Source organism: Bacillus rossius, chromosome 1 (genome assembly GCF_032445375.1).
Source record: "Bacillus rossius redtenbacheri isolate Brsri chromosome 1, Brsri_v3, whole genome shotgun sequence".
Lineage (NCBI taxonomy): Eukaryota > Metazoa > Arthropoda > Insecta > Phasmatodea > Bacillidae > Bacillus > Bacillus rossius.
In genome coordinates this window covers 179,748,852-179,762,826 of record NC_086330.1, presented here as the reverse complement: position 1 = coordinate 179,762,826, position 13,975 = coordinate 179,748,852, and the positions used below count along the sequence as shown (strand labels likewise).

The 13,975-nt window shown below is 39.1% G+C and overlaps 1 protein-coding gene across 1 annotated transcript in view; it reads left to right on the top strand.

The window, feature by feature from the left end:
- LOC134527146 (semaphorin-2A) overlaps positions 1-13,975 on the top strand; it is a 666,670-nt gene that overhangs the window by 572,867 nt on the left and 79,828 nt on the right. The window contains exon 5 of the mRNA XM_063359535.1: positions 190-460. Coding sequence (XP_063215605.1) covers positions 190-460 — 271 coding nt within the window. The remainder of the gene's footprint in view (positions 1-189; positions 461-13,975) is intronic.

The following is a 13,975-nucleotide window of genomic DNA, read 5'->3' as shown; positions in this document are numbered from 1 at the left end:
ATATCGCAATAGGACATAGGTGAAGAGCGAGACAGTTTACTGCATCGCTTCCAAGCTATTTTACACTCCACGCCGCTAGATGTCACTACTGTAAACTAGTTTCACGCACTTAAAAAGTAGGTACACTCCATACCGCCAGGTTCCCGTATTGTCCCTACGACGTAGAGCACCGAGTGTGGTGTGTTGCAGTCGAACCTGACGCACCTGCCGCGCCACGAGTACGTGCCGGGCATCGGGCTTGGCATCGCCAAGTGCCCCTACGACCCGGCCGACAACTCCACGGCCGTGTGGGTGGAGAAGGGCAACCCGGGCGAGCTGCCCGGTCTGTACAGCGGCACCAACGCCGAGTTCACCAAGGCGGACACCGTCATCTTCCGCACGGACCTGCACAACCTGACCACGGGGCGGCGCGAGTTCACCTTCAAGCGCACCCTCAAGTACGACTCCAAGTGGCTGGACAGTGAGTACCTCGTACCACCTCTCGCATCAAGACTCACTCTGCACTTGCTTGTCAAGTTGTACTCCTGAGGCACATATGAAAACAATTGTGAGAGTGGATATTCACGATGCGCGCGCACCATTCAACAGAATTTTTTTTTTACAAAATGAAAACAAAAAGCTAGCTACAAATAAAAATTATATATGTACTTTTAAATTTTATACTTAAGTGATTGATATTGAATACAGGTCCATATAAATACAAACATTTATTTATTGTGTATATTAGAGATTTAAATTGTGTTTATAAACTTTTTCAAGTGTATTTATATAAGTGAGGTTATGTATTCATATGAATATTTATTTTGCATTATTGTTGCACCAGGGTAGGGGAAACATTGGATTTAGTTAGAGCGACACAATAAAACTGTGCTGTGAGAGTAACACTATTAATCATCATGAAATCATGAAGTAAAAACAATAAACATGTTAATACTACAAACTTAAGTTGTCTTGAGAGCATTAATTTTTGGTCTACAACTTGATCCGCTTGAATACACCAGCTGGCTGCCAACACATAAATAAGGCGCATGTTAACAATCACAATCCTACTAATATTATAAACGCGATAGTTTGTAAGTATGGATGGATGTTTGTTACTCTTTCACGTAAAAACTACTGAACGGATTTGAATGAAATTTGGCCTACAGCTAGCTTATAACCTGGATTAACACATAGACACCCTATTAGTATGAAATTCCATCCCTAAAGGAGTGAAAAAGTGATAATTTCATATTATAACAGAAAAAATCATAGGTCATCGACATACAAATAGTGAGTGAGTATCATTTCTCTATGTCTGACACACGATCATACACATAGTAAGGTTTGGCAAATTCATATCCTTCTCCTTGGTGAGACCAGTCCGCTTAGTGGAGCTCGCAGCGGCTAGCAAAATAAAGGCGCTAATAACAGTTTGGTTCTTAACTTCGTCAATAGATAGAGTTGCCTTGAATTTTAAACGCACCTTCGTTCGTTGCGTTTGTCATGTCTTTAATTTTCGTTTGTTTGTGCCGTATGCGTTCCTATACCATTCATCCGATTGCGATGAAATTTTGGTGATTTGTTATGCGCATTCCCATGAAGGTTACTGAGACGGTATAACTATTTTTCAATAGTTGTAGCATGAATCGTGTCAAAAATGTGTTTATTTCATTTTATATAGCGGCACTTCGTCTGTTTTTGTTGTATAAGTGCGCACGCATGACACAATTTATTTAAATACAAAAGAGAGACAGATAGAGTGATATATACATTTATAGAGTGAGATAGAGACGGAGAGATAAGTTGAAATAGAGCGAGGTATAGAGAATGAAATGGGTTGGATAAAGATATATACCTATAGATGTATAGAGCTATTTAGCGGCTTATATATGGAAGATATAGAGATAGTGGGAAGTATATATGTAGATATAAAAGAGATAAATAGAGATAGAGAGATACATAGATGTATATATATATGTTAATAGAGATAAATATATATAGAGAGATGGATAGATTATTTGTATATGTGGAACTACTTCAAACATATTACAAAACAAAACTGAATGAGGCATTGCAATGCAGGGCGAGCATTAGCTACATAATGGAATCTTTTCAATATTAGTAATCTCTTATTTTTCAGCTTTTTTCTATATTGCTTTATAAAGTCTAAATTACATACAGACCAGGTAAATAACTATAACTGGCAGAACGTCTGTCGGGATCTGAAAGTGATATAAATTAATTTTCACAATTGACATTCAAATTAAGAAGACAATTACTAACTACATCTGATTTCGAAAAAAGTCCCCTTCACCCTGTGTTCAGCCCGGGCAACGCCGGGTATTGCAGCTAGAAATACATAAAATGCCAGCATAATTAATTATTATACTTCCAAAATGTTTAAAAAAAATTTTAAAGTTCCTTTGCTAGCTTTACTCTATGAAACAAATAAACAAGAGCGAGTCAGAAAGTATTTACGTTAATTAGGAACAAGTTGATTATAATCAAAATATAAAACACTACTTACTATTAAAAAAGGAAACATTACAAGAGAATATTAATGTTTTTATTACGCACAAGTTTACTTAAAAAAAAATTGGTTGTCTGTAAAGTCGGTTTACGGACGATAGTTTAACGTGACAACGTCATAACAAAACATTGATGAAATGATTGATCCAGAAGAAAAGGAAATATCATATTCGGCCTGAGACTGAGCCGTAATAGGTTTTTGCAACCAAACCATTTAGGCATTAAAAATATTATATTCTTTGAGGAAGAATTTTTTTTTAATTTTTCATTCTTTTGCATGATAAAATCTACCTCTGCATACTTTTATGAATAAAATTGAATCATTTTTATTGAATTATCACTATTTTGTATGGATACAAAGGAGTGAAATGAAATGTGCAATTGAATTAATAAATTTACTTTTATTTGCATTCATTCATTAATTCAAATATATTTATTACTTTTGAAATGTTGCGTGCACCATATTTATTTTTACAAGTACAAAAAATAATTTCGCACCTGCCGGATTTCGATCCGACAATCTTTAGTTTAAGGGTTAGGTACGCTAACCACACGCCCACGAGGCCATACTAAGATAACTAAGTTTCAAATGTTATATATATATATTTATAAAAACTTTGTTCGCGGTAGGGGTATAATATTAACACGTTTTTATAACAAATGCGCATCCCAAATACACCAAACTTATTTATAATGTGTTACAATATTTTTTAAAACATTGTGCAAAAGATCCCGGGTGTAATTTGAATTATTATGTGTAACTGTAAAACACCATTGTTGGTTCAAAACGTATTTGAATTTTCAACATTACTTTTAAATAACCGTACCGATTGTGCTGAAAATCGGTGGACGATCGTTAAATTACATAATATTAATAATTCAAACGACGAAAATATTATTGAAAAGTCAAATCGATGGTTGTTCCAATTGAGTGGAAGAGAGATGCCACGCATGCGTACAACGAGCATGAAGAGAGATGCCACTCATGCGTACAATGAGCAAACAGAACACATCCGTAGTGGGACATCCGTAGTGGGACACTTTTTCATGCGTGCAGCCGGCGTTCATCGATTTATTAGACGTCACGTCAAAAATACGTTAAAAATCTTAAGTCCATGCCTGCATTGTGGCTTACAAGAATATTTACTTGTAATAGACCCCTCGTGTAATTGGGTCCAATACGGCCGGACACTCGCCTCAACACTCGGTGGGTCGTCCAGTCCCGGGCGTCGCTCGCCGAGTCGCCACTGTAGGTTGTGCACCGGCCATCCAGCGCCCTGCTTCTCTAACGACGCCGTGGATGGACTTCATTGGTGCGCTGTTGTCCCGGAGCCTGTAGTTCCCTTGACGAGCGCAAAGAGGGGTGCGAGGGGCGGCCCACGAACCCCCTTGCGTGGACTGTCGCGATGTCCGCACCTGTCACACCCACTCCAGTGTATCGTAATTTCCAAACAATAACTTGCTCCTGGAATAGCTTTGGACCGAGTGAGCAACCATACGCGATGTAAGTGTCAAATATGGTGTACACAAGTCTAAGTCGGGAATTGTCACACACTGTCTGACCACACTGTTTAAATGACGTCACATACATGTACTTGCCTGTACCATTGCTCACTCGTAATTACTCAGCAGTTCCACGAATAACTATATCCTTTATATACGAGTGTTTATAAACGTCTGGTCTTGTCCGACTCTGTCTCGGACTCGCTATTACCAAGTGCCCTCCTCCACAACTTCTCCAACGAGTCTCTCGGTCGCCACAGAGTCGACACTCTACTCACTGTTTAGATACAATTGGCTCTTGGTCGCTGACGATCTCTTTGCGCTCCGGCGTTGCTTTTCGCGAATTGGACTAAGTCCAACTGACAACGAAAAATAACTAAGTCCAGCTAACCCTTCGCAGAGCCTTAGTCCTATACCGGTGTTCGTAGTTCATTCGAGCATAGTTACGGTCTTCTTCTTGGTGGTAAGGCAGGGCGGCGGCAGGTCTTCGTTGCGGTAGAGCAGCACTTCCGCACCGAGATCGGGGGTTTAAATATCTCTCAGGCTGCCTTCCCCTCTATTGACCGACCATCTAGAACCTCGTGGTTACTCCTACTTCAGTCTGGACGGCTGGAGGGGAAGGAGGTCATGTGACGCGTCACGTGACTACTCCCGAGTCAGCTGGTTACCCCCTCCACTGCGCGGCTCTGGGAGAGGCGTACGTGCGCATCTGTAAGTGGTGCGCCTGTGGGGTTGAACACCCGCCACACAAGTACGTAGCACTGGTGACATTCAATTCAGAGGCAAGTCTCTACTCTCGTGCGACGCGAAGCCACCACAACATTATAACGTATAAATTATTGCATTATAATAATAAATAATTAAAAAATTAATAATTATTAGTATATATTGGTTCCTCTTGTGGCAGGAGTTGTGGTGTGGATCCGGGAACAGCTCTGCCATCTTGGATTCTGACATCATAATAGCCATCTTGAATCACCTTGATCTTCAAAATTTGCCAAAAATTGCCAAACATGACTGAATATTTGCCCAAATTTACCAAAAATTCGTCAAAATCAGACAAAATTACAAGTTTTTTTTTTTAATTCTGCCAAATATTTCAAAAAATGTGAACAGTAAAAATTTCCTATTTAGGGGGAAAAATGCCGGGTTTTCCTCAAAAATTGGCCATGGGTCAAAGATAGCTGACAAAAATATGGCGTATTCAAGATGGCGAATTGACGTTTTACTGGTTGGCGTAATATATGCCTTGATTTAAGTTGGGGGGGGGGGGGGGGTCAGTATGATTGAGAGCATCAATGAGGAGGTATCAGTCGCCATTTTTAATCGAATGACCTCAATGGGTTCGAACCGAAGACTGTAAGCTCTATGACATAAGTATAATTTTATTATAATTTATTTAAATTGTAATAAAATAATATTAATTTTTTTTAAAAGTTTTTCTAATAATCATCACGGGTTTTCAATTTGGCGGATTCCTTCACCGGTCTATAACCGACTATTCCAATCTCCATGATGTAGGGCGGTTTTTTAGAATCCAAGATGGCGAATCCTAAATGGCGGCCGGGGTCAAGGTCAAGGCTCAAGGCCGCCGTGATGTCACAATGCAATATGGCGGCCGTCACTTCAACCTTGATCCTGCCGCCGAATACCCATATACTACTCACAAAACATCCGTTACAAATTCTTGAAAGCACTGACGGAACTTGCATTACACATTTATCTTTATTTCTCTGCCTTATAATGTTATCATTATCTCTCAACTCTCGTAGTTTTCCTATTCACGATGAGAAGACTGCGCATCAGATCAGAGGCGATACCGCTACAGCGAGTGTCGCACTTATTATCCCGCCCCACCAACGCAAATACACCCCTGACGAGGCGGGCCACCTAAAAGGTCCCGTAAACGCGCGGGAATTGGTAGACACCCTACTTAATTCTGGGTGTTTCGTTTCTCGAAACCTCTTTCGCAATTTCGTCAAGACTGCAGGGCAAGTGCTTCGGCTGCGGTCGGGTCACCGTCTCGGTTCCCGACCCGCGACCTCGGTCTTGATGAGCCCCCTCCCCCGGCCCTCGTCCTGACGTGGAGCGACAGCCCGTCTGCGTCGCCGCGGCATGCCGCCGCCCGACAGATGATGATTGATTGGCCGCTGATTGCCGGGGAAATTAACGACGCCGGCCGCTTGATTGGAATTCCAACGCCGGAGATGGAGCAAAAAATTAGTAGGGAGATAAAAACTTTTATGAGCACAGCGATGGCCGACTCCATAAGGTGGACCTCGCCCCAAACCTGCTAAACGAGGCGGCATAAATCACGTGACTACTGAGGGAGAGAATTACTTAAAGTTACAAGTGTTTGTTCGAATAGTACGCGAGAAGTTATATTATTTCCAACATTTTTTTTTATAATCGGGTAACACTAAAAATTACAAACTAGAAGGGGTGAGCCAATTAAATATTCTAAATATCAAATCGTTAGTCATCAAAATATTCGATGTTCGAGTAAAAAAGATGGGAAGAAAAATATTTGAGGAAGTGAAATTCAGATATCCAAAGCTAGCACCAGTGTAGTTCACAATAAGTATATAGTAGGGATGGGTCGATTCGATTCTCCGATTCCTCGATACCACCGATTATTAAAAAATTTGGGTACTCAGTATCGGGTACTAAAAAAGGGCAAGGTAGGTTAGGAATCGGTTAAGTTAAGAAAATACAGTAGTAATATATTTTCGTCTGAACTTTACTTACTTATTTTAATATATCTTACCTGCCGTATGCGCATAAAATTCCTAATAATGCTCATTATTATTAAATATTAATATTATACGAATAAAAATAAATAAAAACAATGTTTCCGGGCATGTTTAACCTCTAATTAAAACTCCACAATCGAAGAACATTATTCCTCACTCATGTATTAGACGTAAATAAATTGTAAAAAGAGTTATTAATTTTATTTGCAGTTAAGAAAAGTCCATTGTTTTTTGTGAAGAAAGTGACGGTTATGAAACGAGATCACATCATGTGTCGTCACCATTTTAGTTGTGAGCCATTCAAGGATGATGGCCTCCACAAAGTCTCTGGTGGCCATAAAATATAAAGTCAAGTCGAAACGTATCGATTCGTTGCGTACGGGACAAATTGTATAATGAAAGCAACAATCGATAATAAAGAATTCTCTGGCCATACCGCCAACAGAGGCTCGTGTTTATTTCTTGCAAAGGAATACCGTAATAATTACTAGAAAAACACTTGAAAATAGTTTTAGCAAAACAATATTTGTGCCAAATAAATAGCATAAATGCGAAACAATTCACAGTAACCTTAATAGCACGACGGTGAATTTTGCATTTATGCTATTTATTTGGCACAAATATTGTTTTGCTAAAACTATTTTCAAGTGTTTTGCTAGTTTGTTAGTAAAAAAATGTTCGCCGACTGTCGTTTCAAATTACGATGCGAATGGTCTGATATTGTATCAACATGTCTAAAGTTTGGGAACATTTTCGCATCAATAGTGAAAATGACAAATATGCAATTTGTAATCATGGTAGTGCGCAAATTTCACGGAGCGGTACTTATAAACCTAGAACCAATTTAATGAAGCATTTGAAATCCCGGCACACATTACTACCAGAAAAAATAGTCTTTGAAGAAAAACAAACTTTTGTTTACAGCACTGTCACCAACTAAGTCAAAAGGTGCCACAGAAAAAAGTAGTGCTACCTTTGAACCCATTTTGAACAAAGATGTTATGTTATCGGCGTTATCGCCTGTTAAAGAACCTTGTCTAAATGTTGAACTTCTTTGTGCACAGCCTAGTACTTACTAGCAAACAAACTTTATGTGAAAATGCTTCTTCACTGGTAATTGAAAAAAAAAAAAAACATCAACATTTAATCCTAAGTTTATAATTATCCTTTATACATGTTATTATCATTATGTAATGCATTCAATTCTTAAGTAGTTTTAATTATGTGACCAGAATTACCAGGAATCGAAAACTGGAATGACTCGGAATCGAGAATCGAAATTTAGGAATCGGTACTGGTATCGGAATCGATAAAAATGTGTTTTCAACCCATCCCTAGTATATAGTATACTACTGTACAGAAACTATCCAAGAAATGTTTGTGTTTGCCACTAGCAACAGTAGGGAAATGTTTATAATATCCTAAATATATAAATATGTTTTATGATAAATATTAATAGATAGAATGTTTTATTTATAACTTGAGTTTTTGACTTCAGATTTAAATTCAAATTCATGGCTCTCTATTAAGAATATAATTCGCTATTCAGATTTGAGAAAAAATTGTAACTAGTGACGCCAATTTATTGTTCACTTGATACTGGTACGTTGTTTGGTTGTACTGATTCTCAATCTAGCATGTAGAAATAAAGTCACTTTCCACATCACTGAAAAAATATTATTCTCCGTAGTTTTTGAATTTCTTGTGGGGTTTTATGACCTTCAAACATTTGTTGCAATGAGATTTAGTAATTAGGTGATTATAACAGGTAGATCTCGACCACCTAGGATTGGTTCCTCGCGTAGCTTCCATGTCACACAATCATTGAATCAGTATTTGATATTTGTGTGATGCGGTTCACTGAAAATTAGTTATGATCTCGGCCTACTCCTACTCATGCTGAGAGATCAGGAAAGTTCACTGGAAACGTGGGGTTAAATTCACTGCGTGTATAAATCCTGGTATAATGAACCGTTAAAAAAAGTCAAGTGTTCAGGGACTTAAAAGGGAAAGTTTTGGCCATTTACGGTCGAATTTATTTAATGCGGAAATTTCTCGCCCTTTCAACTTTAATTACCAATCCACTCTCAACTTTCGCTGTAGAAGGTTGGTATCACGGGTACTTTAGAAGGAAAAGGATTTTACGCTAGCTGCCAAGCGAGTGGCTGAGGGACCAGAGTTCGAATCCTGAAGTGCTGCCAACTTCCGGGCACACACGTAAGTAATCACACCTATACAGAAATGAGCTAATCCATTCAGTAAATAATCTAAAAATTACACGGGACTTAAACAACTTAATTAAAAACTAAATAAGTATCGGGATTAATATTTATATTAAGTACTTTACAAAAGGTCTACCTTATTGTTATTTGATAATGCATACATTCCTGGATCTCCGTGGGGTTGAAATAGTTCTTATAGGCCTTCTAAAACTGAAAAAAAGTTTGCTTTTTTAAAGAAGATTTCTTCGGAAACCAATTGCCAAAATATAACAGTTTGTAATACAACAGGAAATATATTGTAACTTCGTATAACACATAGCTATGGTAATTTTTGCATACATCAAATAGTTTTTCGAGATAATACTGAGTATTTTTACGAAAATTGACGCATAAGTTTATATTTTAATTGATGTTTCATTCAAGCATAATTGTTTTAAACCAATAAAAAGAAAAGTGATTAGTCAATAATTGGACTTTATTTTGTTTTATTATGGTTATTAATGTACGCAGATAATACTGGAAAGCTATTCAGGGAACTGTTTACAAATAAATTGAGGAATTACTGAGACAACACAAAGCATAAATGCTCGGGTAGGAGTCAGAACTGTGTATTACTGCGAACACTATTTTGTAATGATACAGATGTTTTCACATAAATGTACAAATGTACAAATATCTGTAATTTTACATGAATATTTCTGTTCATTTACAAAAAAAAAAAAAAAGGTTTTCAGTTTAGTAATATTAACTGAATTAAAACTAATTGGATCATACCAAATTAATTGTGCCAGATATATAAACAACAACCAACCAAAAATATGCGCCAGAAGTTATCGTTCAATTCGCTGACAGCCACACAACATTTCTGACGTGTCATTAGGTTTCTCTGTTCCTGTAATAAATAAATAATTCCGTAATTCTGTGACTGGACATCTAAATTAGTAATTATTAAGGAAAAGCCGTAATACTTTGTAGCGTTGCACTGTTACAGCCATCTCATTTCAAATCACGTAACTTTAAAAAAAAAAATATTCAGAATGTATTGTTTTCAGCAATAGACTATGATATAACTATCAACTGGAGTTATGATGGCGGTGGTTTGATAGGCCTGGAGACTGGTCCATGGACTAGGGGGGGGGGGGGTGGCAAGCAGATGTGCTCGCCTTGTTCAGGGCTGACAAGGCGAGATGAATCCGCAGTGTTTCGCTATTGCTTTCCGCGTTACGGTAGCGAATGGGATGACACGACACCCAATCCTGAACCCGCGGAAGGAAATGTTCCACATTTGATGAATCCTCGGACCGGTTCGGGAATCAAACACGCGACCTTGGAGCCAACTGGGTGGAAGCTCCAATCACTGAGCTAGCCGGTCACACTGATGCCCCCGCCCACCCGGGCGCACACGCGGTGTGCAGAGCTTCAGAAAAAAACACGCGATTTGAAAACTGCTCAAGATATCCGATTGGTGTATGTTAACGTAAAGTATTTAAAAATACGCTAAGTGCTGATAGGTGGTTATGTTTCCTTATTTAGATTTTAACCAGTTTTTTTTAAATTTTTTTTAAGGAGATTGGAATGGCGTAAACGTTGGTTTTTAAACTAATATTTAGACAAGAAACTCCCGGTACATATGATATAATGTTTTGGTCACCGCTGGAATCTCGTGGTTCTCCAGCAGGTCGAGCATGGTTGTTTTACTCGCCACCGTCGAAGCTGCGACGCGTCACCGGCATGACGGCCGCCTGGAAATGCGAGCACGGATCCTAACGTCGCAGCTCTCCCGTCACCGCTGCGCCACCGTACCTAAGACGGCTCTTTTCGATAACATGCAGAGATTGGCAGTATATTTGCAGGAAGGGCGCGTTATGTTTGGCAGCTGGTGTAACTTCTAGCAATTGACAGTCAATAGGAAACTACCGAAACAAAAACAAGACTGTGGACTTTCATAAAACTTAGTCTTGATGTTTCTACCCTATAATGCAATTTACACGATTATTTACTTCTCAATACAGACCGTCACGTATCGGACTCAGAACATACTGAAATCATATAATATGTATCGGTTATGATTAATACTATCTGATAGGCTCAATGAATGTTTTGTAAAATTGTGGAAGTTTGTAGTTTTTAATATGATTAATAATATTACTGCTATTATTTAGCCATCTAGTTAAATTTGTTTTCCGTTTATCATAATTTGGTTTTCAATGACCATTTGTTACAAAAAAAATTTTAAAATACTAAAACTATTGCTACTCAATGTGAAACATTATTAGACAAACTGCTTTAATCATAACTGGGTTATTTTCGTTACCCGTTGAAGTTAACTTGCCGATTTGTAAGAACAGAAATAACCAAATGTGCTCAACGTTCCATTAAAACTGTTTAAAAATAATGCCCTTTTATTAAATTTCATTATGTTTGGACTTGCTTATAGGATTTTTTTAGTACACTGCAAGTATTATTAACGCTGTAAATGCACCCCAGCATACGTATAGGGCGAAAATGCTGATAATATTATTTATTTAGCATTTTAAAATCTTGAAACAGTAGAACGTGAAATTGGTGTTGTTAATTAAATGCGTGCAAATAACGTAAAGAAACTGTAGTAGACATTATGTTGACTGTAGTGTGTAACAACCAGAAAATTAGAGGGATTAAAAATATATTTTTGTTTTGAATTTACTTTATTTTCACAGAAGCCGCTACTTTCAAAAACCAATATAATTTTAATATTAAGGATAAACACTGAACCTCTTAACTCTACGTGAAACACTGTTCCTCTAGTGTTACCATTTTATCACACTCCAAAGTATTTTATGGAAGCATTTGTGTATACAATATGTGGCAATATGCGATACAGCAGGAGCAAACCTAGCCGCCTATGAAAGTGGGGAGAAGGCTTAAATGATTTCTGTTTAAAATGTGCTAAATCAAGGGTGTAAAATAATCAGTAGACTGCTAGGTTAATAATCAGTACTCCAGCAGCTTCTTGTGTATTTTCAACCTTATCAGTTCTCGTATTTTATTTTTACAAGCGAAAATACTTTATCTCGTAAGAAAGCCTAACGATAATTCGCTGTTTTAGATGTTATATAAACGACACGCTTGTTAGTGTTTTACACTTAATTTTTGTCAAGAATAATTGACTTATTTTACCATATATTGTTAAAAAATATAAAACGTTATCCTGCCCTGACCTTTATTTTTTATTATTTCATATGGCAAACTAAGACAGCTTGCCTGTAGGTTATTACTTATAAATATGACAATTTTTGGAGAAAAGAGTTAAAAATAGCGGTTAAAAATAACGAGAAAATAAGAATCAATATGACTTATTCACACAAAACATACGATACTATAAATCATGCTACGTAACTATTATCGGAGACGATTAGTTTTGAAGTAAGTTCAGATAACATAAGTTTTTTTTAGATACATTATATACCGCTTCTACATAATTTCTACGTGTATATGATTGAGAAAAAACTTTAAAAATGAAGAGTATATATTATTGAGCACGTTTCAAATAATTATTACAGTATTAAATGAAAGAAAGACACGTCGGCTGTATGAGGGGTTAAAGAGCGTCATACGTACGGCGGGCGTGTCATAGCGACGGCGCCTAACGGAAGACGACTTCCAATTCGTGCTCGCTTTTAGTGGCGAAGCGTCGTCCCTATGACGGGCGAAAAGAGAACTGTGCTCGCCCTGCAGGCACGACGAGAAGACTGCGCGCCAGAAGCACCAGCGAGCGTCGCACTGTCACCCTGACACAGACAACCCCTTGACTAGGCGGTTCCCTGCAGTGACAAGAGTAAGGGACTGAGGGTTCGAGGATGCCGGCTGCAGGCGGCCCGAACGAGAGGGCGTTTGAGGATTTGGGGAGGGGTGACGGGGTGGAAATTGCCGGTGAACGACAAAAGAAAGGCAGGATGAGGCGATGAGGATCAGCGCTTCTTTTTAATTTCCTCCGCAGTGACGTAATCGAGCCCGGAGAGCGCTTCTCGAGCCAAAGAGTCCAATAATACCTCGACGCGACATGCGTCGGTATGTAGGCTACCTCGAGCCGGGCCGCTGTTCTTCCGAATGCTGTTATGAAATTCTTGTAGGCCTTTGCGGGAGCTTATTCCAATAAAGTCGAAGTGGGGCCACTGGAAGGGGTATGTCGGAGTGTAAAAGAAGGCCGGTGAGGAGAAGGGTAGGGGAACGTGCATTAGAGGTAATGGTTTGGAACCAGATATATGAAGATAGGAGTCACGCTTTCACCGAAAGGAACTCTCCCCTTCCCCTCCTCCTTTCTCAATTGCTCAAGAGCCTCCACAATTTAAGAGTGCAATTTTTTTTATTTTCTCCTGGATCTTTTCGTGCCCCTCTACCCCTGAAATCCACCCCCCCCCCCCCCCTCTTTCATCATCCTCTCGAGTCTCACCGCTTTTAGTGCCGGTACGGCGAATATCGTAAATGGTACAGGAGGTTGATCTTCCTGGAAACTGGTTGAATTACATTTCCCCCCTGGTATAAAACATGTTTATGCACACTTTTAACTTCCGGGGTAGCCGTTACCCTATCCCTTCCTTTACCGCCCCTCTGCTCTATCGCGCGCCCTTCAATATCTGCCTGCCGACGGTTGCATCCGTCGCTCGCGTTATGGACTGGAAAATAACCCGCGACGCTCGATGGCGATTAGCGTAGCGGCGCTGTGTCGCGTATTTCACACTCACTTCGCCACCGCCCCTCTCCTCCCCTCTCCACCCTCTCCTCCATCTCCTCTTCATCTTCCTCCCCCCTCTCGCCCCTCCCCATTTCCCCCATTTCCCCTCCCCAAACTCTCTCCAGGGCGTGGGATACCGGCCGATTAGGGCGATTAGTACGTGAGACGTTATTTCAAACAATTTCTTCTGATCGGGTGATACTGAAATTTAGAAACTAGAAGGGGCGCGCCAGTAATAAATTCTAAATATCATCAAATATTTAGTGATCGAA